The 27,964-nt window shown below is 39.8% G+C and overlaps 1 protein-coding gene across 4 annotated transcripts in view; it reads right to left on the reverse strand.

The window, feature by feature from the left end:
• dennd3a (DENN/MADD domain containing 3a) overlaps positions 1-14,962 on the reverse strand; it is a 51,345-nt gene extending 36,383 nt beyond the window's left edge. For 2 of the 4 annotated variants that reach the window (XM_088601797.1, XM_088601793.1), the window contains exons 1-3: positions 14,347-14,613; positions 1,683-1,812; positions 762-1,032 (exon numbers count right to left, since the gene is read on the reverse strand). In XM_088601797.1, coding sequence (XP_088457923.1) covers positions 762-1,032; positions 1,683-1,766 — 355 coding nt within the window. In that variant the 5' untranslated portion in view covers positions 1,767-1,812; positions 14,347-14,613. Of the gene's footprint in view, positions 1-761; positions 1,033-1,682; positions 1,813-14,346; positions 14,615-14,639 lie in introns of those variants that run through there. The other 2 variants (XM_088601794.1, XM_088601796.1) reach the window with 2 other exon arrangements.
• Positions 14,963-27,964: the final 13,002 nt, after the last annotated feature.

Here is a 27,964-nt window from a genome sequence, read left to right on the forward strand (position 1 = left end):
ACGTAAGGTGACATTCTGACAGTATCAGAAATGGGGCGATATAAGTGTATTAGCACTTGTCACTCTGATCTGAGTAAACCTGGCTGATGACAGTAACTACTCATGCTGAGCAGTTAATACCCACATAACCATGGCAGCAATTGTCCCTGCTCTGTTGCCTTAGGTAATCATAGCTGGTATAGAAACAGACAAGAGTTTATAAAATCAAGACCACAGGGCACAATCAACAGCCGTTTTCTAAAAACTCTTATAACAGTCAGGCTACATTATCAAGTGGGTGATTCAAGACCCAATTATTTAACAGCTATAAAATCAACTCATGTATATCAAGACCCCTATAAAGAGTGTCATATAGATGCAATCAGATCTTTTAAAATGGTGTCTTCAATAAGAAAGTTAAAAGGCTAAAATATATTAGGGATCCATAGTATTTGCTCACATTTCTTGTGCCACTTCTAAAATGCATGTATCCATTACTGTCTTCAAATTCTTCACCATAACTGTACTTTGGAATAAAGAAATGGCTAAATACCACTATAACTGAAAAGTACTCACACATTGAAATCAACAGTGAGCTATGATTGAGCAGCTAAAACAAACTGGGTTTTGCATAGAACTTTTTTATAGATTCATTATTTTGGATGAACAAGGGCAGGTGTAACATTAATTCTGCAAGTCGCCAAAATCACCAATTTTATCCCAAACACCAAAGAAGGATATTTAATGGCAATGAAATGTTGAAAAGCAGACCGCATTATTACCAGGAAAGCAAAGCTGTGGCAGTCCAATAAGATCAATGTCTTTGGGGACGCTGATATCCTCTGTTTTTGGCTCACTGCTCTCTGGGTTTTCTTTCGAAGTCGCGTCAGGCTTCTCCCTCTTCTTCTTTATGAACGAGCGCCGACGCTGGACTCTGTTGAACGCGCTGCTCGACTCAAATGCATTCTCTTTCGTCACGAACGGAGGAACGTGCACTTGCAGGACTTCAGGATCAAGAAGTGGCCATTCTCCCCCTTTTCCCTGTGGCTGTATCTGTACAGACAAAAGCAAAGGGCTACTGTACCAAGGTGTGCGATGGCAAGACGACATAAATCAGATTTTTATTCCACAACAGTTTTTCCAGAGATTAAAGCTCTGAAAATTGGAGGAATCATATCAAATCTGAAAGATTTGAGGAAAAAAAAATCTTAGAAATATTAAGCTGCAAATGATCAAACTTTGGGGGAAAAAAAAGATACAACACCAGTCCCATGAGCTTTGTGAGAAATGTATCACACACCAGCTAATGTAATTAGTCTTCAGTCTCTTTTGGAGGGAGTGTGGTATTGGAAATTCTGTAATTTTTCCTTTCCATACATTTTCAGATAAAACAATTTATTACTTGAATATGTAACTAATGCATCATGTATTTTTGCTGGTTTACAAAACAGTACTTGTTCAAAACCTGACAGCCTCTTCAGACAGGAGCATAAGGTAGAGCATGTCTATCGTCTCATGTCTCGTTCTCTCTAGGTACGTGCAGGAGCTACTGCCAGACACAATAAGTCTCCAACATTAAAAAAAATAAAGGGCAATTGTTTCTTATATAAAGAAACCTATACCTAATTTCTCACAAATTGATCTTCACTTATGCTGCGAAACAGAAACAGAATCAATATTAAGCAGAGGTCTTCCCCATTTACCTGGCAAGTTTCCTTTAACTTATCTGTTGGCACTCCAATTACAACACACACTTCCAGCAAGCCGGAGGGAACAGTATCTGCCATCAGAAACGCCCCCCTTCACTGTGCCTCTCTATACCATGGCCACCTCCTGTGTGGGGAAACAAACAAACTCCCGTTTGTCAGATGTTACGCGCAGCAGACAGACGGCACATTGAAATCGTACATCTACAGGAAGCGGTGAGCGGCTTAACTCTCTGGGGAAAAAATAATAATTTGATGACTGGAGGTTTTACTCAATCCCATAGCTTGCTTGCACTGCTTATGTGATATAATCGTAGCACATACTGTATGGCTCACTAGGCAGCTTGGTGGCGTAGTGGTTAGTGGTTGGTATTCTCTGGCTTCAATTCCTGTGGTGCTGTCTGCACGGAGGATGTACGTTCACTTTGTTTGTATGGGTTTCCTCCAGGTGCTCTGCTTTCCTCCTACAGTCCGAAGACATGCTGGTAGGTTCGTTGTCTTCTGGGGAAAATTGGCCCTGGTGTGAGTGTGCGTCTGTGTGCGTCCTGGGATGGATTAGTATCCCGTCCTTCGGATGAGAGATAAAACCGAGGTCCTGACTCTCTGTGGTCATTAAAAATCCCATGGCGTTTCTCGAAAAAGTAGCGTCAAGGCCAAATTTCCCATTGGCCCTTACCAATCATGGCCCCCTAATAACCCCCATCTATGAATTGGCTTCATTACTCTGCTCTCCTCCCCACTGATAGCTGGTGTGTGGTGAGCGTTCTGGCGCACCATGGCTGCTGTCACATCATCCAGGTGGATGCTGCACACTGGTGGTGGTGGATGGGAGTCCCCGTTATCTGTAAAGCACTTTGAGTGGAGTGTCCAGAAAAGCGCTATATAAGTGTAAGCAATTATTATTAGTATCCCATTCCTTGTGCCCGTTGCTTGCTGGGATAGGCTACCGCTACCACATGACCCTGCGTTGGATAAAGTGGTTAAAGATGGATGGATGTTACACTTAAAAGGATTTTGCTCTTCTTTCATTAAGTAGGAAGAGAATACGCATGACAAGACAAAACTAGATCCAAGATTTCATTTGGAATGATTCTAAAGAATTCCAAAGAAGAGCTGAATCACATTTCAACGAGAGTTGAGAGAGAGTCCTGATAAGTATTATTTTTGATATGCCTATATGTTGGCAGACAGATCTGTTTGACACTGGTTGTAACCCAGTTGTGATTTTCTCAGACAGCTGTACACTAGAATATCCTGTAAGACTTGCATAAATGTTCTATACCATGTATGACCTCTGACAGTCTATGGATAAGTGCTCCACCTTCCTATCTGTGGGAACACAAGAGGTTGACTTGGGCTGTAAAATGATGGTGTTTTCAGCACGGATCTCTGTTTATTGCTGTCCGGAAAGGCCTTCACTAAAATAAACTCATTTCAAAATTTCACTGAGCCATGCTCTGACTTCTTGAATCCCTGCTTTATTACTGGTAGGTCCAGCAATGGATTGCCATTATGTCCAGGGCCAGATCAGACAAGGCCTCTCAGTTCCACCCTGTGTCTATTGTGATATCAGATGCATGATTCGATAACATACTGAAATATACCTATACTTATCAGAAAATAGAAGCAAAAATCATTTCATCACGTGAACCGTATGGATAGTGAAGGCACTCTATGAAATGAATGTTGAAAAATGACATGATTCCGTGAAAGGAAACACAATGAACCAATGGTTTGAATTGAAAGCCCAGGAAAAAGATACTTGAAAGGCCAAGAGGGAGATACTGTAGTAAGGTTTACTGCAATTAAGTCAAATGTTTGTCAGTATTCCAACAAAAATGCAGAGTTATTTCACATGAATCAGGGGTAATAGGAAACTTCTGGATAATAAAAGGAAAATGACTCATGTATTGAAAACAATGACAGTATTGAAAACAATCCACATACAATATATCAGTTACCTAGTAAGAATGGTGAGATTATTTTATAAAATAAGTAAAAAATAGTGACTTATTAAACATCTACATTCTAAGGAACATATTGGGGTTAATTCTACATGGAAAACTAGAAAAAGAAAAGGTTTCAGTGGTGGGGTTTCTTCAGGTGTGTGGAGTGAGATACTGCAAAAGTAAAGTGTTCAGAAAGAGTATCATCTTCCTGGAGCCTTGAATGGAAAAATGACTTGGCGCAGCTTACTTTCTGTAAGTCAGTTTTAGAGTATTGCTGGCTAGATGATCAGATCGAAAGTGAGAGAGGCTGGGAGTTTAATAGTTTGATAGTACAGGGGAAAAATCTCTCTGAACCTGGTTGTCCGAGCCTGGATGCACCAGTACCATTTTCCAGATGGTAGAGGGTCAAACAGTCTGTAGCTGGGGTGTGTGGGGTCTTTGATGATGCTTAGAGCTTTCCTCAAGCACCGTCTGTCATACATGTAAATGTCCTGGATGGGTGGGAGAGGTACCCCAGTGAAGGACTGGGCAGTTTTCACCACCTGCTGTAGGGCTTTGCGGTCAGCAATACTGCAGTTGCCATACCACACTGTGATGCAACCTGTCAGTATGTTTTCAGAAGGGCATCTGTAAACATTAGGCCTGATATTACGTGAAGTAGCCAATTGCAATGTTGTTCATAAATGTTCATCAGTGAGTCTTGACCACAAAAAAAAGGTCTGTTGACCTCCATTGATGAGAAAAACCATTTGCATACGTACTGCCAATCATTGCTATGATTCTAACAAACGCAAAGACTAAGCTCCGAAACGTTTTTCTGTCTACTTTCTTTATTGACAGAACTCTGTCAGCTAGCAATCAGGCAACAGAGATGTATACACCAACTCTTTGGGTTAACACACTCACAAGTGCTGTGAATAGGACACGCAAGGTTAGGGTGGTTACAAGACAAGGGACAAAACAGGAGTAAGCAATTAACTACTATTTACATTAGGTTTTATAGTCACTATTTACATAGGCAGGGGCTATGCGGACCCTCAGACCATCTCCCAGCCTCCCAGTTCCCAGCCTGCACCACAGGCGCATGTATCAGCCAGGTGCGCCTTCGCTTCGTCACCCGGCGAGGGCACTACACTGTTTCCATGACGATTATTGAAACAGAAAATGAATCTATAGAACAAAAAAATGTCAATAACCAGAACTACCTAATTTTTATCTTAAGACTGTGTGCAATAAGATAAGTCTGGATGAGCTTTTCATTTGCCATCCTCAATATTGATTAAACAACATGCTTCAGTGGGAAAAAAAAAACATGCAACAATAATTTTGCATGTTTTAGACAAATTCATGAAGACTTTCATGAAAAATTTCATATTGAGCAACATGTAACCTCTTGAGACCAGTGTCATGATAGCTGCATGCAAAACTGATCGTGTTTAATGGTGTACAAGCAAAGATACAGCAAACAATCAAATGCTCTGTGTATATACTATGCTGTTCGCTCTTTTGATAATACTTTGCAGGAAGCAGTTCATACTGTATGTACCATTTTTGCAAGACAAGTGAATATACGGCCGGATTTACTTTGTGCATCTGCCATGTTGTGTATAAGACCTTACTGTGAACAACAGAAAACATTCTGCCTGCTTTGAAAATGACCACATGGACAGCACATGTCACGTTGCATGTAACACTTCATACTGCACTGTAGTGATGAAGAATAACAAGAAACAGCTGCCTCAAAAGTCAAAATGAAAAAAAAGGGCGTCAAGGCTTTTGTGAAGTAATGGTGAATGTCTAGTTTCTGTTTATCAGATGACCTTCAAACTGGTACATATCCTGTCTTCCATTTTGCAAAACCTGAATGCGTGTCGCTGAAGCAAAACCAGTTAGGGAAACTGTTTAAATTGCACTTTGCCCAAACGAAGGATTACTTTGCTGTACTGTGGAAAGACAGCCTTAATCGCGCAGAACAACTCCGATGTACATGAACCTCAACTTCCTCAGCATCACCATTTTCACGGGGGAAAGATTCGAGTTTCTAATCTAACTGACAACTTCACAGCACTATATGACTGCTATAGGCAAATTTATTTTCAGAAATTAATCTGTATCCGATAAATAACCGGATCAGATCTGTTTAAGTACAGAGTGATCACTAATTTCTGTCACGCTGCCCAACACTGTCACTTGCAGACTTTGAACTTGGGGAAAGGGACTTACTTTATTTGGAACTGATTTCAGATTTAAAAAAACTGAAAAATGGGTTAAGGATTAACCTAAGAGTTAAGGTATGGGAAAAAAAATTGAGTGTTAAGCAGTGCCCAAAGTAAAAAAAAAAAAAAAAAAAAAAAAGACCTTTCTGCCAGCTTGTGCTCTGAAATACAAAAGACTAACCATGCTTTTCCTAGTCAGATTCATTGTCCTGCTTATGAAGGTTAAAACCTACCTAAGGGTATCTGTGCTTAGACTTAATTGTGTTGCAGTGCTTCCTTCACATACTGTATGGGCTATCCTTGAGCTAAGACTGCATGGGTCTTCATGGGTGGGAATGCAAGGAGAAGAAATCTCTTTATAAGAGAGACAAAATGTGTTTCTAGACAATCATATGGTCAGTTAGCCCTTATGTTTGTGATAAGATGGTTAACGTGTGCTGTTATGGTGAAGGGTTTATACATATTTCTAATTCATTCTACCGGAAGCAGCAGGGGCTTCAATGTCTACGCAGCACAGTATATTGCAGTGATTCTTTCTTAACATTGCTTAACTCTTCAGATTCGATGTAAACATTTTAACAGTAACTGCCATGTCGCATGATAATTTAGCATTGCTGTGTATCTAAATACAATGAAATGTTTTGTAAGGTAGGGTTGGCCAGAGCCCCAAAGCTCCTTCAGGACCTGGAGCTGGAGTGAAGCTGAATCATTTTTATTCCACTTTACTCCAGTGCTGGAGCTGGGTCTGCTGGAGCCCCGAGCTCAGCCGTAGGGAAGCTCCTGAGCCTGGAAGGACCTGAGCTCCAGAGTTGCCCCATGAATGAATGACTTGACCCAACCTAGCATTTTTTAGTAATGGAAGAAAAAAGTGCTTCCATGCTGAGTATTTACAGAACTGGCACTGGTTATCCAATACCCTGCACTTGTAAAAGACATGATAAGACAGCAAGACAACACAAGTCTTTCTCAAACAGCGAAAAAGGGACCATAATCTGTAAATCTCTGGCTAAATACTGGGGAGACTGAAGGTGAGCACCCCAACAAGAAGTTTGAATTTAACTCTACAAGCAAGCTGGAAAGATCTTTTGCCATGTTAAAGGTTCCTTGACATTTAAACTTTAATAATTGGCGATTTACTTTTTTGTTTAAATCTTGATATTTTAGATTTTTACATTAAAACTTAGTTTGACAGGTATGTTACAGTCTTTCATATTTGTGTTCATGTTCAACCACCTCATTAAACACTCCACAATTAATCAACACAGTTGTGTTCATTGTTGCTTATGATGATCTGACATTTTTTTTTAAACTTGTTAGCCTACTCAGTGTGACAAATGTTAAATCCAAGAGATCAGACGTTCTAGCTACCATCACAGAAACATAAGCCATCTGAGCAGACTGCAGAACTATCCACACATTCTACTTGCTTTAACTTACTCAGATTCTCTTTCTGCAAAACTATTAACACACTTTAAAGACAGTTCTCATTGTGCAAACATGTTTAAAGTAAACTTACTGTAAAGTTCCCACTTCAAAGTATACAATATTTAACTGCCAGTTTATTTAAATCACGTACTATGTTTACAAATGTCCAAATAGTCGGTTGTTTTTTTAAAGCATTTCTAATGCAGCTCAAATTGGAGTTGGAGCAGCAAAATCAATAGCAAATCTGGAGCTATTGTAAAGTACTGCAGTATATCGCATACTATACCAGCAGATTACACTACCATTAAAAGCCAGTTTACACTGGACCCTCCAAGACTCGGCCGAATTCACACTTACAGAATTTAGCAACTTACAGGTTATAGAATTCTGCGACATACATGGGGAAGTATTTTGTGATCCTGTGATGCAGACTGCTTTATTGTCTGTCCGTGTAAAAACTTCACCTATAATATGACAAAATACATATTCAATATTCTCCTTCCATATTCTGTTAAAATGGCAGAACATATTGTGACTACCTGTGATCACGTGAAGTTGCAAAAAACAAGAAAATGAACGTGGGAGAGCTATGGTCACCACTATACATTCAATGCCTTGTAAATGAAGCAAAACAATCTAAACTAAGTTTCTGTGATTACTTGCTGGAGTGAAAATCTTTGCCACCTTTTGGAGTTTATCAATATCACCATGACCACTGTAAAACTTCCAATTAACATTTATATATGGTATAGACCATATAGTCTCAGTCTCAGGACTGTCCCATATTTCCAGCCCTCACGTTTTCTAAACAAATTAGCTATTTCTCCCATGTTTCATATGCCTTCTGCCCTAGAAACCTCAAAAGAAATTACAGTAAAGCCCCTTGACTGAAAATCCTTTTTTTATCATCTTTGGTAAATATGGTCACCTTATATATTTGGAGCATCAGTTTAAACATGTCAGTTAAAACTGCAACCAAGTCACAGAGTAATTAGTCTTTTTTTAATGGAAAGTGAGTGTGACAACTTATACCACTCTCCAATGTAAGAGGGCATATTGGATCCTTTCTGTGTTGTCTTTTTTTAGCTCTGACCAGGCTTGATATTCGACAGGTTAAACCACCCCATTTCCTGTACCGAATCTCTCTGATGACTCACTCACGAGATGATTCAGTACTTGCACACAATTTAACACACAGTCAATTTAAATGAATCACTGTCAGGTCACGAATGATCGCTTAATCAGAACGAGGCAAAAACATCTGGGTAATTCATCCATCCAGCTCTTCCTCCAACACCAAGTCCGTCCCAGCAAGCTTCAGGAGCAAGGAAGGGTACACCCCAGACAGGACGCCAGTCCATCGCAGGGCACACACAGACACCTGGGCCAATTTACCCAGAAGCATGTCTGTGGAATGTGGGAGGAAACCCAAGACACCAAACCAGGGTGGAGTGGTAACTCTGTGGCTAAGGATCTGTGCCTGTGGCTGGAAGGTTGCTGGTTCAAATCCCATAGCCGGCAGAGGAATCCTACTCTGTTGGGCCCCTAAGCAAGCCTTAACCCCAACTGCTCCAGGGGTGCCGTACAATGGCTGACCCTGTGCTCTGATCCCAAGCTTCTCTCCCTGTCTGTGTCTCATGGAGAGCAAGCTGTGGTATGTAAAAAGATGAATTCCTAATGCAAAAAAATTGTATAGGGCTAATAAAGCAATATTATTATTATTATTATTATTATTATTATTATTATTATTATTACTACATGGGGAGAACATACAAACTCCACACGGACAGCACTCCCAGAATTGAACACAAGGCATCAATGCCAGCCACTCCGCTGCTGTCCTGCCTGTGAATGATTTCAATGAAACTCAAAAGCTGGCTGTGTAGCTGATCCCTGCCAGGAATGGTCTTACTGGGGTAGGATAGCTGTTATCAAACAGAAAGCAGCGACATGGCACTACAGATATTCACATGAGGGGGCTACACTTGTGGGTGCAGGTTTAGTGTGAACTTTAATGAGGTAATGGTTGATAAGCACAAAGTTGCTGTTGTGAGAAGGCGCTGACTGTCTCCACTTTCCACAAAACCTAAAACAAGCTGAGATCTATGACTAACAAATTCTGTAGAACTTCACTAAACATTTCTTTCCAAGCATTTAATCTTTCAATATCTCATGAAAGCCTAAATAATATTCTAGAGGTTTTTGAGAAATGTTCCCTTTTTCACCAAAACGCTTGTAATTCAGTACATTGAACCTACTGTTTATCAAAACCTTTAGTTTCCTGTTTATAGTGTTTTCTGGAACTTTGAGTTATGTAAAAGAAGAAACACGAAAAACGTTCAACATTTATTCAAGCAGAACTGACACAGTAATTCAAATTTTTATACCGTTTTGATCTGGTTTGCAACATTTCTAGACTAACAACTTCCATAATACTAAAGAACAAACTGAGCCACTGTTTGTGGATCTGTTTCTGGTTTATTCTGGGCTTTGATGTTGGAGGATTGTGGGTTTTTCATCATCAGAAAACTATTATATCAAGCACACAAGCAGTCTTGTACAATCCCCAAATTTGCACAGAGATGAACGGAAGTGAAATGATTTTGTTTGTGGAAACAGATGTGCTCTAGGTAGGACCAGTAAAATCAGGAATGCGGTCTAAACAAAACTTGCTTAATGATCACTGAATTGTTTGCTTTACTAGCACAAGGTTTTGCAATCATTCAAAATCCCAGGGAGTTTCTCAAAAACAGTAGGGGTGTAACCCAGGTGTCCTGGCCAAATTTCCCATTGGCCCTTACCAATCATGGCCTCCTAATAATCCCCATCTATGAATTGGCATCATTACTCTTCTCTGCTCCCCACTGATAGCTGATGTGTGGTGAGCGTTCTGGCACACTATGGCTGCCGTCGCATCATCCAGGTGGGGCTGCACATTGGTGGTGGTGGAAGAGGTGTTAGTGGGGCCAGCAGGGGGTGCTCACCCTGTGGTCCATGTGGGTCCTAATGCCCAGTATAGTGATGGGGACACTATACTGTAAACAGGTGCTGTCCTTCAGATGAGATGTAAAACCGGGGTCCTGACTCTCTGTGGTCATTAAAAATCCCACGGTGTTTCTTGTAAAGAGTAGAGGTGTAAACCCAGTGTCTAGCCACATTTCCCATTGGTCCTTACCAATCATGGCCTCCTAATAATCCCCATCTATGAACTGGCTCCATCACTCTGCTCTCCTCTCCACTGAGAACTGGTGTGTGGGGAGTGGACTGGTGCATCATCCAGGTGGATGCTGCACATTGGTGGTGGTGGAGGGGATCCCCATTACCTGTAAAGGGCTTTGAGTGGAGTGTCCAGAAAAGTGCTCTATAAGTGTAAGCTATTATTATTATTATTATTATTATTATTATTATTATTATTATTATTATTATTATTCAAGCGTAACACAACTATGCCAAAAATGTATGTAACTTGAAAACATAGCATAGATGAAAATGCCACAAAAAAAAGGTTAAACCCAGTGAGTTGTACTTCTGTTTTTCTGTGGTTATTGACTAAATGCTAAAAAAGCTAGCTTTTGCTAGATTATATCAGAAGGAAATAAATTGTAACTTGCCTGTTCTTTCATCTATACATAGCATGCTATGAGGCGGTGGAGAATTTATTTCCTCTCTCATATCTAAGATTTTGAGCTTCTGTGCAGAAACAACATGGCTGATTTGCACATACAGAAAACATCCAAATAAAATATTTTCAACATAGGTTTGTGCTGGAAAGCAAATAGGTGCTTGAGTTCAGCAGTGTCATGATAAACTACTTCCACTACCACTATTAAGGAAGGAAAACTTGCAGATGTTAAGAAATTCTATTTAAAATGGCTCAACTATAAGATCAGTTTGTGGATTTGCTGAAGATAAAGCAGTAAGTATATGCCAAAAAAATGGTGTGGAAGCTCATTTATTGTTTTTTTCCAAGGGAAAACTTGACATTTTTTGGACGTGCTGCAAAACGTCAGGAACATTATGAGCCAAACTACAGTATGTGAGGCTCAAGACCTGACAAGCTAGAATTCCCAAGATCTTCAATTCTAGTACCTTGTGAATTCACTGGAATCCAAACAGGCCAAAATCTAATCCAAAAAAAAAAGATTAAGCTTTTGCACAACAAAAATTAACTTGTCCTGACTAGACCTTTTTTTTGTTGTTGTTGCTGTGAAATCAGACTCCTGTATCACAAGCTCCTGTAGTTAATATCAGAATCTCATCTCAGTCCACTAATACAAAATCCAATATCCCTAATACTAAACTTCTTTGTGCTAGGGAATTCTTCCTTATTCCCAGTGGAATATCTCCAGCAAGCGCAAGGAATTTCCAGTGGTTGGCAAGTGAAGGTTTTTCGCCCTGTCTTGATATTCCCCAAACACACATTCAAATATTTTCTTTTCCTTAGATTTTCACTATATTATTATCCATCCGTTTTCGAATTGCTTCTTCCAGTTCAGGGTTGCAGGGGAGCCAGACCCTATCCCAGTAAGTAAGGGGCACAATGTGGGGTACACCCTGGACAGGACCCCACTCCATCACAAATGCACACACAGACACAAATCCAAACATGCTCATTATCCCAGAAGCCACATAACCTGCCAGCATGTCTTCGGAGTGCGGGAGGAAACCAGAGCCCCCAGAGGAAACCCACCCAAACACAGGGAGAACATACAAACTCCACACAGATAGATCTATAACCGAACCTCGCGCCCCAGCACTGAGAGAGTAATGCTAACCACTGCACCACACTTTTATTATATCACATTAATGGTAAATGCAGCTTTTGGTTTCTATAAAAAACTGCTGCCAGGTGGTACTTGTCCAAACTGTACAGAAAAAAATGTACTTTTCGTGTTTTAATTCAGTCTCTGAACAACTGCAACATTTCAAGTCCTTACAGGACAGCAACAACTTAGTGTTGCACAGAGCGCTAATGGAATGCACGAATAATTGTTCGTTAATATAGGAATATAAAAACTGCGGAATTGCAGACATGAATTGGCTTAAGGTGAATTCTTACAAGTGAATGTTTTAGGCGTGGTTGGCTACATTTATTCCACGTATTGCAAAGAACAAAACCCCCTTTTTCTCCTTACTTATATAAGCATGGCATCACGTGGAACTCACCTACATTTCCTTATTTCCTTATATAGTTAAAAAAAAGACAAATTATGCCAAAACCAAAAAAATTAAGAATGTCATTGGTCAAACACGAGGATGTAGGACTGAAAGTGTCAAAGTGATTCCACAGACTGCTGCAATTTGTCGAAAATGCAATCGCTTAATCATGCCGCGGTCGGGTCAGAACGTAACGTGGAGGACAGCCGATAGAGTCGACAGAGGGAGCTGTAGAACTTCTGTACTAATCATTTAGCAAGCTTGCTCCTTTTCCTGGGAAATTATACTGACCATTCACATTTTGGTTAAGCATATATACCGTATAGGCCTAGACTATTTTATTGGCAATAAAGTGAGAGCACCGCCAATGCAGATTTCGAAGACGAGGAACTGCTAGCCAGACACTTGAACGACGTTTCCCTTTACAATTCGATTCGTGTGTTTTGAGTCGCCAAAATGTGACATCAAGCACTTCCATCACCTCAATATCGACGCACTGGCAAAAAAAAGTACAACGACCAGTGGAAAAACTCCAAAAATAGGAGATGCCTGAAAAGTAGTTTGCATTCCAAACTAATGACATCACTGAAAAATGCTGTCTATCAGATTGCTCGCTGGCCAATTTGCTTCTCTAAAAATGGTTTTAAAAACCGAAACTGATACAGATACACGCACGAAGTACTTATATATTCTTATGGACTAATTAAATTGTGCACTCCATAATCATAAAGCTCTTCAGTTTTAGACAGTTGTTAAGTTTGGAAAGAATCATGCAGAACTCAAATCAAGAAAATGCAGATACACTGTTATAATAGAACACAACTCCATGTTCAAAATCGTAGTAATTTGTTTGCAAATGCACGGTAATGTTCATTTTACATTCAGGTCGTACACTACTGTTTTTCTCTTTAAGTGGTCGCACTGTTGACTGTTTCTGATGCAAAACGTTGACCTTTCGTCAATCATATTGTAGGCTATGAAAAAGTGTATAATTAATGCTGACCGCTTCCGATCAATTTGATTTAATTTCATACGTGCTGCACAAATAACATTGTCTTTCTCATGCAAAATGTATTAAAATATAGACTATGCCTCTCTCAAGCACAAGTCCATAAAGAAACATACTGTAAATGCCTAAATTGTACGATACAGTTATTGACTCCACTGGGTTACATTAGAATTACACCAGCTTAGGTATTTTGCAACGTTCAAGCAAAAATTACTAGATAATCAGCAATATGTATGTGTGTTTGGAATTTAAATGGTTCTTTCGTTGCCACTATCCTTAAGCAAATAAGTACAAACGATTTCTATCCTAGAGCCACAAGTAAGCAAATCAACTAACTTGCGTCCGTGATTTTAGTCTCCCTCGTGATTAAATATCCCACGGTTAACATACCTCAGAAAAACGCACTTATTATCATAGCATGCTAAAACCCGGAAAAGTTTAAGACAATTTGACAATGCCTTCAAAACCAAAGCTGCTGAATAAAATGTCACATGAAGACCGGTCACAAAAAACATACCAACTAGTAAAACAAGTTAACTTCCCCCACGCAGAAGTTAAACATTTTCTTTGACAATAAACTAGCTCATAACTGTGCGCTACTTCACAGTGTAGACAAGTATATTGCCACTGCACAATAACATTCTTCAAGCTACTGATCTAAAAGTCTGCAATCGATGCAGGCATTGTCTTTAAAATGCCTGCTGATTTTTTTTTTCTTTAAAAGCTAATGAAATTACGGTTCACTTCCACCAGGTTCTTTACAGGTTTTTTTTTCTCGTCTTTACTCATTCTGGAATTAAAAAGCTCAACACGCAGTTGTGTGGCACTGTATGCACGTACGGTGCCAGTTCGCGCACACAGTACCGCAGCATCTAATGTAAATTAGCGGCTCTATTAATACCAACCTGGCAGCAGTCGTACTCTCGTCATGAAAGATCCTGAAAAACACCCAGGATGATTCTTTTTGGAGTGGGAGTGAGACCTTCCGAGCTGACAACCCCAGCCCAGAAGAGTATCCTTCACTCGTAAATGCAGTTTTACATGATAAGGCAGGTGAGAGAAGCTGAAATACGGTCCAATTCGGTGAATCTGCGCGCTGATGGCAGCTCCCCCTCCAGCAGATCCCCGGACTGTATCGCGAAGCTGCTTTCCCAGCCTCCGCCCCCCCCTCGCTGTCTCACGCTGGCCGCTTCCTTACCCGGTCGACACATGCGCCCTGCAGGCGCGAGAGCCTCCGTGCCAGTTGCCTGCCAACGCTTCCCGAGGAGGAGCGAGGTTTCCGGGGGGCGTCCGCCGCCCGTTCTTTTACTAAGAGGAACCGGTGGTCCCGTCCGACTGTTAAAAGCGCTCCTGTGGGTGGGGGTTTCCAAAGTATTTCTGTAAAAAAAACGAAACTTTCAAAGCAAGTACCAGGCGTTCTTTAAATCATGTGTACAACCGATGTGTATGTAACTCCATATGTAAATGGCAGTCTTAATCGATATTTGGCTGATACTGCGTTTTGGAAACGATTCTTGTTTGCGTCCGGCAATGAGAATTCACTTCCAAAAGTTTCTGTTTTACGCCTCTCCAAGCATTTAACTATACCACATCGTATTGATGCCCCCTAGTGAACACTGGCTAAACTAGAGTGCACAACAGGCAATAGCGAACCAGGATATACTGTCCCTCTATTTTGTTGCATATTTAATAGCGATGAATTAAGACTGTGTCTGCTGGAGGTTGTAACCATTTCTGCGGTCTTTAACTGCATTTCATTTCATATAATTTAGAACAGTTTAGCAGTGAATGCATTAAGTGCTTGGAGAATCTTTTCTTTTGTTTTTCGCTACTTTAGGTTATGATATATTTTAGGACAATAAACAATTTACATGTTTATCGAGTTTCTAGTCGTGTATGGACTGTTACAAAAGTACACATGTAAGGGGGACCTTCTGTCTTCTCCTAGATCTCAGTATTTGTGTTCAATTCTCAACACATTGACAATCGTATTAATTTTAAGTCTTATTAAAGATTAAGTTAAAAATGCATTTATTATTGCTTTATGGTGGAGGAGTTTGTTGCTTCATAAATCCATCCAAAGGTGTGCACAGATCATGTCAATTAATTAAAAACATTTATAGCCCATCCATAATTAATTCAGCACACTTTCTGTTTTCAGCTGATAGTCTATGACCATTTTCCCGAAGGGCAAGAATTAAGGTGTTTCATCTCATATTTTTGTCAACTTTCTGTCTTTTTGTGCCATTGCATTTGTTAAAACATTCACGCACAACTTAATATATAACAATATATCTATATTTGATGTTTCTAAAAGCATCAGTAAGCAGTTTTAGCATATCACCTTTACAATAAAATAAAGTACCGTCAAATTTAATAGCATTAAATAAGTGTCTGTTGTATAATTTAAGGACATCAAATTATGAAGTAGGAGACGTGTGTGTAACAGGCAGTTAATGTATCATTTTTTTGTTGTGTTAGTCAGTTTTTGTATCCGTGTGTTAGTATATCAGTTCTTGGATCAGTTTATCTGTTAGTGTGTCACTGATTTTTACTGGTTCAGTAAATATGTTGATGTGGCAGTGTGTCAGTGAGTGTATCAGTGTGTCACAGTGCCACTCACTCAGTTATGCCAGCATGGTAGTCAGTCAGTCAGTGTGTCAGTAAGACAGTCAGTTAGTGAGACTGTTTCCTTTAGTGTTTCAATCAGCATGTATGTCAGTAGGTCAGTGTGGCAAGTATTCAGTTGTATTAGTAGTAGTAGTAGTATTTCAAGCAGGGTGTGAAGAAATCTTCGACAATCTCCTCTGCTACTTCCAGAAACAAGATGTGCTGCTCTGTGGAGACCCAAGTGCATTGAACAGGCACACTGGCAGACCTCATGAGCACACAGGGTAACCCGAATTTATTTAGACAGCCCCCTCTGTACCCCACACTGGTCACTTCCCATACGTACAGCCACGACTGAGGTTAACAAAAACTGCTGTGAACTGCTACAGATCTCTCAAGGGTTTGCCCTGTACAGTACATCACCAATGCCAGGATGAGAGACTCTTCCATTTTCTAACCACTTCATTCAATTCTTTGAGAAGATTCTCTTACCATTCAGCTCCAGGTGAAGCATTATGGTGAACTTTGCTGTCACTAAGTTGAATTTCTCCTCTATTAGTGCCCGAATTGCTTTTCGGGCTGAAATCTGAAAGTTGAGCACGGCAGTTGCTCCCGTGAAACACTCGTTGCATGTGTGGGTTTTGCAAATTCTTAATTCTTTTTCATCTTTTTTTCCACATTTTTGTGATTAAATTGAAGCTAAAAAGGTGAGCTAATTGTTCGTTCTTTTATAAAAGTTTATAAAATTGTATACAATGGGGACGTTATGATTCGTATCTAGTGAAGTAGTTAATTCGTTAGATAATTGGTTAATGGTGAGAACCTCATTCTCACAGGGGTTTCATTTAGCCTAGGTTTGGTATAAAAAGGGATTCACAGAGTTTGGTTTTAGATTGGGTGTTTCTTTTGTGTGAGGTGAGTTTATTTACTAAAATAAACCCTTTCCACAATTGTCTTTTTTTTTTTTAGTGTAGTTTTTCCATGTGGTCTGGCTTCACAAGCTGCCTAGACAGTGGCAGAATTGTCACAGTTACATTCAGCCATTACATTACATTAGACCAAAAAATTCAAATTTGTTCTTCTCTCTCAGAATTAAGTTTTCCCTCTCTTCCAGCTGAGATATTTGAATATCTGCTTAAATGCATTTCGCAATTAAAATATAAGCTATTAAATATATGGGTGAGGCAGTGATTAACATTGCTGCCTCACAGTGCTGGTGTCCTCAGTTCAATTCCTGCTGTGCTACCTGCATGGAGGTTGCATGTTCTCTCTGCGTTTATATAGTTTTCCTCTGGTAAACTATACGTGAGTGTATGCGTGTTTGTGTGTCCTGTGATGCACTGGAGTCCCAGCAAGGTGCACCCCGCCTTGTGCCCATTGCTTGCTGGGATAGGCTCCAACTCTCCTGTGACCCTGAATTGGATAGTGGTTAGAAAATGGATAGATGGATCATGAGCAGGGCGATTGAGAATTTGCTGACAACTTTTCTTTCTCAAAACGCTTTTCCTGTTAAAGTCTTAATGTTTGTTTCCAATTCCTTAATGAAAACTTCAGCTTGATTTATCTCCCGTCCTAAACCCTTAAGAAGCATGTTGGGAATGGTGGACATCAGACCTCATCGTACCAGAAGTGCACAAAGTGTGTGGAGTTTAAGGTTTTTTTTTTATCGTCAACGTACACAGATTTAGCTGTCAAGCACTGAAAAGTAAGAAAAAGTGCTATACCAATACCACTGAATGCATTTTGCTGATGCCTTATAGGTTGTTTCAATGGTTCATGTTTTAACACTGTATGTTTTGCATTATTTTATTTTGGTTGAATGTAGCAGGCAATTAATTGTATTTTGTAACCCTTTGATACAAAACCTCACTCCCCATAATTTCTATCCCTTTATTTTATTCTGTTGATGCATATTTTTGCACATAACCTGTTACCTTTTTGTTGTTTTGCACATTGCCTGTTTTTTTTGCACATCGTCGTTATTGTTTTTTGCACACTGCCTGTTGTCTCTTTCTTTTGCTACACAATTGTATTGTTGTTGTTGTTTTTCTCTTTGTACTACTTATGTCCGAGAGCTAGCTAAATAGCATTTCGTTATACCATATACCATGTATATGAGTGTAATGACAATAAACTTGAAACTTGAATATTTACAGATGTCAAGATAATTCCTCTCTCATATCATAGGTGCTGTGTAGACTATTCTCTACCATTTATTATTTGTTATTAAAACTCATGTTTCTGTGGGACAGGAGCTACTCTGGTACCTAGGAAAATACACCAGATCCAGAGGCAGTTTGTGACTTTGAGGAGAAACAATTAAAGAAACAAAGCTTCTTCAGATGAGACAATACACATCCTGTATCCCACTCCATTACCTGCAATGATCAGCCCCAGGCTGTTAACAAAGGAATCTTTGAACTGCTGCTTCGGCTCCCTCTATTGGTCGTTCTTGATCATCACAGGCATCATACGTTTGCAGGGCATTATCACAGTTAACACAATGTGACTGAGATCTTTGTAAGAAAAAGCTTGTCGACTGCAATGAACCGTGCTTCAGATGGTCGTTTTTTATGGCTAAATTTTATTATATAAAATTTATGTGAATACCAGATTATTGCCTTTAAGTAATATAGCCAGAACATCAGAATTCATGTGCTGTTGGTAGCATAACAAGTAGAGTCAAGAAGAGAAAAAAAAAAGGCATAAATGCCTAGACAACGTGTTGGTATACATGAATGGTCCGTAGATATATACTATTTGGGTTGCAATGGTGCTGTGTACAAAAACACTTTCTCTCTTGTACAGTACCAAGAAGGGTAGCTTCTCTTGGGACTTGCCCAAACCCCACAGATAGACCTTGTTTAAGAAGACATTTCACACCAGGGATTTGAATTCAGGCTTGACTGGTAATGGTATAAACTCCAGTTTCCCTAAAAAACACTTATCCTGCCACCATTAATGGGAGACACTAGTACTGTTACGTTGTCTGGACATTAAAACACTGCTCAGGCCAAAGATGTGAGTACAGGTCATTTTGTATTAGGCATTCCAATGCACTTAAGTCAATCCATGCTGAATATTTAATGCAGAATTACAACAACAAAACAGCCACAGAGCTTGCATTTTTTCATTCTCTCTCCCTTCTTTGCAGAATGAAATCCCCTAATCCTTAAATCAATGAATATGTGAATGTTAAATTAAGCATTAAGTGCAAAAGACTGCTCTTGCACTTAGCATGTGAATCACTGCCTGTCTTTTTGCTTCAAAATGAACATTTAGTATGATGGGGGCCATCTGTGGTTTCCCTAGTGGCTTATGTGGGATGAATCATAGATGAGCAGGGAGGGTAAAAGACTTTGCAGATCTTTCTCCATTGGCACAAGCCCAGGAGGATGTGGAGACCTGCTGTATATCTATGTGCTGGGCTGTAAAGTAAAACAGGTCAGTAATAAAAAGAGAAAATTGTGCTCAATAGTTGCTTTCTGTCGTTGATGAACACTGATGGATCCTGGACTGGTGCTGGTACAGTATTTGCTTTTGCTAATGAACACCAAGATTGACTGACCTGAGACAGCGCCTGTCCTGAGGATCTTGAACAGTCGGGGATAAAAGGAAACCTTCAGAAAAAAAGTAAAAAATCTTTGCAGTGTGAACTTTTACAAGAAGATGACAACCCCCATTGAAGACTAAATTATTATTATTTTTTAAATCTTAAAGAGCCGGAAACATATTTGAAGAGAAAATTTAAAAATAACTCTTTTCTCAAAAATAGGATTTTACTTTGGAAGTGTAACCTGTGCTTTGGTGTCTTAGACATAAGTATGTAGTGTTACAGCTAGAACACTACCACCAAGAGGAGACAGTACAGAAATCTTCAGTTCTGTCATTTCTCATACTGGTATGACATTGTTCTATTGTCTTTTGGAGAACATTAATAAAATAAAGCTTTATATTTTTCTTAGACTGTGTCCCTTTACTCTGACAGTGGTTTGGTGTACACCACAAGGATGATGAAAAGGTTTGATGAGCACCTTGTGATTCTCTTGAAAAGTTGCTCTGCAGCTATTTAATCCACAAGGACAAGGATCACTACAGATCCCTCAGTCCAGGCATTGTCAGATGTGGTTTTGAGTTCCCTGTGCTGAGAGTGAGCAAGCAGATTCTTTTCAGATTTTAAATTTAATCAAATCTGCAGTGCAGCCATATACTCTACCAGCAATGGGCCTGAAGGCTGAAAGAGGTATATTTGAAGCTTAACTTTAAGAGAAATTATTCTCCTCCTTTGGCAACGTGACTAATGTGAACACGTATACAGTATGTTGTGTTATACAAATGACAAAGTTCAGGTGTCTGTGAAGCAGAAGTCTCTTTATTACATATGCATATGGAAGTCCGGCTTGCAACCACCAGACTTAGAAAATAAGTAGCTGAAGATGGTCCTTTATACCTTAAAACAAAAATAGTTACTATGACACATTCTAAACAAATGGTAATACAGCAACACATGCCAATTAATTATATCTAAGTTGCAGACTGGACAACAGTTAGTTCTTTTCGTGTTCTGGGCGTACAGCCAGCTTACCAAATACATGCCCTTTATCTTACTGACCAAGGACAGGAAGCATCTTTCTATATTTGAGCTTAAAGCCAACTTCAAGACACTAGACTGCATATTTGCCAAAAAAATACAAAAACAAGAAATTATATTATCTCACTTCCCAGGTGGCTGTCTTATCTCTTCAAGTATAATGCTTAATGCCACATCTTCTGCTGGTTCTAAATATGTTAGAAGTTACTGTCTGTACAAAATAAAGAAAAAAGCACCTTATCAAAGGTGCTTTTAGGTTTCCAGCCAGTATTAAAGTCTTGCAGCTCCAACTTGGACCAATGTTCTTACAATGGGAGTTCCAGCTCTATATCAAGTAAGATATTGGATCCTCCCTTGAAGAGCCTGTTGGTTTCTGAGCAATGCCATGTCTCAAGCAAAATCTACTCAGTGCCATATACAGCATGGAGAATAATGAAACAATGTAAGTTTCCTATTTTGTTTAATGAATGTCATTTCGCTTTTGAGGTTTTTATAGAGTTTTAAACACCCAGCTCAATAGGACACCGGCCTATACATTTTAATTTCAAAGGCAAGTAGTTCTGACCTTTCAGATTTTAGAAAAGGATAACTATTTCCGAGCTGGTTTGGACTTTAGGTTGCTTGAACGAGGCATTTCATGAAGTGTTGACAAAATATTTCAACACCCCTGCTGTTGTACGCCCCCAGCAACAAAAACATACATTTAAATGTTTAAATTGTTTGTACTATCATTTGAGCATGTACTAGAATTTTCATTTTTAGGTGTCACTGAGCTTTATCATTAATTATTATTAAGAAATGAATTATTATATATTCATATTGATGCTTACAGCACTCAAAGAAAGACAAAATAAAATAGGGGAAGACTTATAACTCCGGAGGTTTCTTTTCAGCCAGAGAGTATTGTCTGTTCAATTGAGCCACTAAGGATAAAAAATGAGGTGTTAAGCCGCTGTTAATATATTTCTGGGGAAATCAGGAAAATAGGGTGTGTGCAAACACCATCACTTTCCATTTACAGCCACTATAAAATAGATGACAATCATTTTTAGTTAATAGTGATGGCTTGGGAAGTAAACAAATTATGTAACTTGGCATATTTCTTTGAAATATTAAACAGCCCAAGCTCCTTCAGCAATGTAAAACTGGAATGCTGCATACCCTGTCTGTAAGTCAAAGAACATTAAACAAACACAGGCGTTGAGAAGCTTGTGAACACTGTTCTTGGCAATTGAGTGCAGACAGAGGACGCTGTGGGCTCTTAAATGTTTTCTGTTAACCGTTGAAAGCACAGCAAAGTGAAGAAGAAAGTGTTACCCAGACTAAGAGGGTAGTCCTGCTTATGAAAGCACCATATCAAATGGAACTGTTAAGATATATTTACACTACAGCGAAAAGGTCTACAATGTGGTATTTTTCTCATCTTTCCACTCTTCCACTTAATCTTTCTACATTTTTCTAGTCTATGATGATCATCTATTGAGCACTGTTTTGTTTAATAATAATTGTTTACACTTACTGTATATAGCGCTTTTCTGGACACTCCACTCAAAGCCCTTTACAGGTAATGGGGACTCCCCTCCACCACCACCAATGCGCAGCACCCACCTGGATAACAGTTTAAGATAACAGTTAACCCTGACAGGACTGGGTTTCACAAGGCAAAAAACTGCCTCTTGGCTTCATGGATGTGTGGAAACAAGCAAACTATGTTAGTGTCAGCGAATGCCTCGCATAAGCACTTACATTTGCTGCGATGAATCGCCTATAACACTTCATTTTGGCTGCCCATGTGTAGTTTACCTTCTGTAGTTGCAATTAGATTGTTGGAGATTCGTAAAATCGCCGTAAATTAAGGATTGCTAAATTACAGGCTAACTGTCGAAGCAGCTATAATAGTAGACAACAACATTGGAGGTGCCCTTAATATACATATATTGAAACTGGCAATTCTGTCTAAGATGTATGCACAGCCTAACAGTGTATATAGTTGTTTGTGCATTAAAAGCAAAGCTGAAAAAGCAGAGGACTGAAAATATATTAATATACAGTAAATAACAGTGGTGATAACTGGAGCAAGGGTTAGTTCTGAAATGCACCACAGGAGACAAAGAACATCTGTGAAAACCTAAAGTAAAATGGTGAGATAAAAGCAGAAATACATTGGATGTCTTTAGCTGAAGACATGAAATAGTGGAAGATCACTGGGCAAGCCTTCAACTAGCAGCTGTAAAAAAACATGGGGGCAGGTTATAGAGGGTGTTTATAATGGATAGAGTGTTTATCCTCTGTAATTTCCACCCATCCATTTTCTAACCACTTTATCCAATTCAGGATCCTGGGGGAGCCGGAGTTTTATCTTGGCAGGTAACGGCCACAAGACAGGATACACCAGGACAGGATACACCCTGAATGGGAGGCCAGCCCGTCGCAGGAGACACACAGACATGCACACACTCACACAAGGGCCAGTTTGGCCAGACGTCAATTAAACAACCAGCATGTCTTCGCACTGTGCGAGGAAACCAGAGCACCTGGAGGATAAACCTATGCGAATATGTGGAGAAAATACAACCTCCACGCAGACAGCACCCCCAGAAATTGAACCCAGGTCCCCCGCAATGCTAACCACTCACCACTTTGCCATCCTCACTGTAATTTTCCTCATTTAAATTAGTTCAAAGACCCTAAAGGAAGTAGAACATTACATTTCCCAACTGGCCACAGGTTCTTTTTCCTAAGACGATTGAGCGCAGGAGTTGTCAATGAAGGCCTGTGCCACTGATACCCAGTTTAGGGGGTTGGCAAGCCAATTCTAGGGATCGTTTCACAGAGCTCTGGTTCTGAGGCTGAGGGTAAACAAAATGGAGGCCTTTTTGTTTAAGAAGAAAAAATGTAAATGACTGAAGAAAAGAACATTTGGCCTTTTGCTTAATTGTCGGTTATTGCGTTAGCTACTTAAGCCGGGCTTGGAAAAAGTACCGCTAGAATTCCAGGAGAGAGAGAGGGTTTTGTTTTGAAAGTGCTAAAATCTCTGGGCACTTGTTTTAAAAGTGCTTAAAAATAGATAAACTTGAATGGCTTTAATCTTAACAAGGCCCATGGGTCGTCTCTGCCATACTCAAGCCAAACAGAGCCCAGCTGAGGTGACCAGTCCCCCAGACTGTGACTGGATAAATACTGAGGGTGATGATGATATACAGTATGCGTATGAATGTTTGTCTGTGTGTGTTTGACATTGGGCTGGCTCAGCACGCAATTGACATTGTCATCAGTGAAAACACAAAACCAAGATTAATCTTTACTTTTTCAGATGGAGAAACATCAACATTTTAACTCATGGCCCGTCCATTTTTGCCAAACGGCAAGTCATTTTATTAGGCTTCACGACATTTCCATTGATATGGTTGTAAAATGCACCTGCCATGAACTATTCTTCCTTTAGAACCCAATGGAAAAGGATGGAAGATAACGAGTCTCTTAATGTCCAGTGTTTCAATACATCTGTCTTCTGAAGGTTTTGATTTAACTTCTGTCTTGTGATGTATTAAGGACTAATCACCTTTTTGACTTCATGATGCTTGAGCACTGTCGTCAGAGGCCGATAGTACAAAAGTCAAAAGGCAGCCATTTCTTCTTTTCTCAGTTTTTGTGAAAGAATTCAGATTCTGTACTCCAGTAGAACTGATTCAAAGCTTCATAGACTTGCATCGTGTCCTTAAACTTTAACATGCGACAGGAAGGAGAAGGAAAGGAGTTCCATCTTCCAGCCTGTGTTGTGGGAGCTGAGGCTGTAAATTCCAGTAGGATATGGTGGGCGGCCCGTCAGGAGCATCCCTGACCTTGTGGCCTCTTTTGCAGTGGATGATCTAAGAAGCAAGTGGAAAGAATTTTAGGGGGCGTGTGTGTCAGCTCAACAGTGAAAACACATTTTTATACGGCGCGTGGGTGTGGGTGTCAAGTGGGAATGTGTAGGCCTTCACGTGCCGCAAGAAGTTCTGTGTTAGCAAAAATTCCCCATGGCACGCCTTTGAAGCGTTTAATCAAACTGGAGCAGCAGGATAATTAAAAAAATACTTAATCTGCTTCGGAACAGTTGAGGTGGCTTCAAGATTAAATATACTTCTCTCGATGGCACTCTTTTGCCACAATTTGCATCATTCATAGACTTAGGCTAAAAGTAAGCCTTTTTTGTTTGACTTAAGTACTCAGTTCTGCGTTTATTTTTAATGTGGATTACTCTCCCTCATATGAGGCCTACAAACAAACAGTGGTAAGTGAGGAGTTGCTGTTGACTGGGGGAAGCCAAAACGTGAATACAACGTAGACTTCCAGCTGCATATAAAATATGACCAACACTGACTAGGTTGTTGTGAGCAACAGGAAAGTAAAACATGAATGTGTGTGTGGTCTGCGCCTTTACACCAGTCAGTCGCACCACGGTTGATGACTGGAGTCCATGTGGATTTGAAACAAGGGAAGCAAAGTAAGACTGCAGCCAGGAGACCTGTCTAGGTCAACAAATCGCTAGACTGTTTAATTCCTGCTGTACCCTTGAAACACCTCAGTGCTGTGACTGAGACGTGAACAGGTGGGTTCAAACGTTTGCCCGAAAATCTCTGTCATGTTTGCCTTTCATTTTCCAGGTGTGCAGTAGACAAAAGTTCCAGGGCGGAGAGGTTGGTGGAGAGCTATGAATCACAGAAGACAATAAAAGGAAGAAAAGTGTTATTTACTCGTCTGTCTGAGGTCTTCCCCCTAAGGAAAAGTCCCAACAGTGGATCCCCATCTGCAGTGAGTCAAGTGATTTGTCTGTAATGACAGGTTCAGAATGCTGCTTTGAAAGACCACTGCATACAGTTCTGTAAAGGCTTAATTACATTTATCATATTTTCTTTTCTGTAAAATACAATAAAAGGTATAGGGTGATGAAACAATTCTGTCCAATGTACACTATGATACACGCCACAACAGCACGTTCATGAACAAGACCGGTCCACATGTCCCAGCATTTGTGTATTATCACACATTATTTTAACATCCACAAGTCATCCATCCTTTTTTTAATCAGTTCATCCAGTCCAGGATAGAGGAGTCGGAGGCCAACCGGACGAGCAAAGGGCATAAAGCTGGATACACCCTCGACAGGACACCAGTCCATGACAGGGCAGACAGGCACAAACACAGACACACACACACCAGAGCCAGTTTTTTTCCAGAAGCCAATTAAACTATCAGTATATCTTTGGACTGTCAGAGGAAACCAAATCCAGAGGTAACATGCAAACCAGGGGAGAACATACAAACTCCACACAGATAGCACCCCAGGAATTGAACCCAGGGTCCCAGCTCTGCAAGGCTGGAATCCTAACTACTGTGCCTCCCTATGTTTTAAAACTGTTTTTAAGATGGCATTGAGAATAAATATTGGATATTATCAGCAATGTTCAGAATGATACAAAACATCATTTACAGCTAAAAAAAACACTACTGTGCACAGTTTTACATTCAACTGTAACTAGTGTTACCAGACCTTCATACAGAGTCAGATATTATCAGCAATGTTCAGAAATATCGAAGGTTCTCAGACACTGGGGTGAGGAAAGCCATTTTCATATTAAAACTTTGTTAAAAGGGGATAGGTATTCACCCCACATTTTCCACCTAAGAATGTGTAGGGTGATTATTTCATCATGAAAGGCACTGTAAAGACTGCCTTCAAATGATCTGAATCATTTGAAGAAGAGTGCTTCACTTTTCATGCTGTTACAGTATGATGTAATCCAATGTGAAAAGCTTCAGCGCTTTTTTGTGCCTGTAGTGTTTGAGAGCAGAAGAAAACAGGTGCACACTTTTGGCAGGTATTAAACACTAGTGTAGTCTTTATTAACTCAGTAATGTTTTTAGATTAACCCAGAGGACAGAAGAACCTTGGGGATAGTTCGATATCACATCAACACTTGTTCTTAAATATTGCTTGTAAAAGCTGCCAACAAAAATAATTCAAATTTTAGCGATGACTACCTTTGAACGATAATGGTGTGCCATGTGTTTGTCATTGAGAATCTTTTTGAAATTAAACTGCCAAATACTGTTCCTTTACGGGACTGTAAAGTGATCATTTATAGGACATAAGATCACGATCATGTTTGCATTACAGACCATTCTCAATTAAAACATTCCATTATTTGATTCTCCCTGCTCACAGAGAGGCAGTGTTTGTTAGTCAGGTCTGTTTGCATTGTTTGTTTTCAGATCAAAGCGTGTCGTACGTTGGTCCCTACAGTTAGGGTTTTGTTATTTCAAAAAGCCCAATAAAATTCAATCTGAAATCGTTTTAATATACAGTACATTTGTAAAATCAGTCCTGAAAAAATATTTTGAAAGGGTGAAAAATCTACACAGTCCTGACAAAGACTTTCAATATTTGCAAGCAGTTTCCTAAGGGATTGCAGTGCCTGTAGTGGGTGGATTTGGGAATGACAACAATTCTTGTTCATAATACAACATGGAAATTGTATACAACAGAGCTGCTATCATATACACATATTCACAAATGAAATGTAGTATTTTCCAATCGGAAGACCCAGTGTGGGCTGCTCTAGACCATAGATTGAAACCATGACTTAACTTTCTAGTATACGGGGATTATCTTAGCAAAAAGTATTAATATTTTTTCAAAAATATAAGTCAAACCTGAACATGAATTGTGGTAGGTGATAACATTAGAATTTGTTATTTGAAAGATTAAGCCATTGTTTTTACTGAGGGTACATTATTCCTCCATTTTCCAATCGCTTTATCCAGTACATTATCGTGGGGGAGTCAGAGTCTCAGCAAGTAATGTGCACAAAGCAGGGTAGACCCAGAACAGGACACCAGTCCATTTGAGGGCTACACACAGACAAAAACAAACATGCACCCACAAAAGGCAGAATTTTCCCAAAAGCCAAGTAACCTACCAGCATGGATTGTGGGAAGAAGCCAGAGCACCTGGAGGAAACCCATGTGAACATGAGGTTAACATACAAACCCCATGCAGATAGCACCCCAGGTCCAGAATTGGACTCAAGGCCTCATCCCTCCAATGCTAACCACTGCACCACTGTGCTACCACAAGTACACAATAATGAAGTGTAATAGGCTCTTCATTCCTTTACAACACATAAAGATGCATTTGCAGAAACATGGTCACGGTCTCCTTGATTCCTTAGAAAGTACCTTTCAATCATTAATTTTGGCTAAAAAACACACAAAAGATGTATTTCTAAACGGAGGTTATAAACAGCCACAAAAAAAAAGTTAAGGTACCTCCCATCAAG

Source organism: Lepisosteus platostomus, chromosome 12 (genome assembly GCF_059453375.1).
Source record: "Lepisosteus platostomus isolate fLepPlt1 chromosome 12, fLepPlt1.hap1, whole genome shotgun sequence".
NCBI classification, from domain to species: domain Eukaryota; kingdom Metazoa; phylum Chordata; class Actinopteri; order Semionotiformes; family Lepisosteidae; genus Lepisosteus; species Lepisosteus platostomus.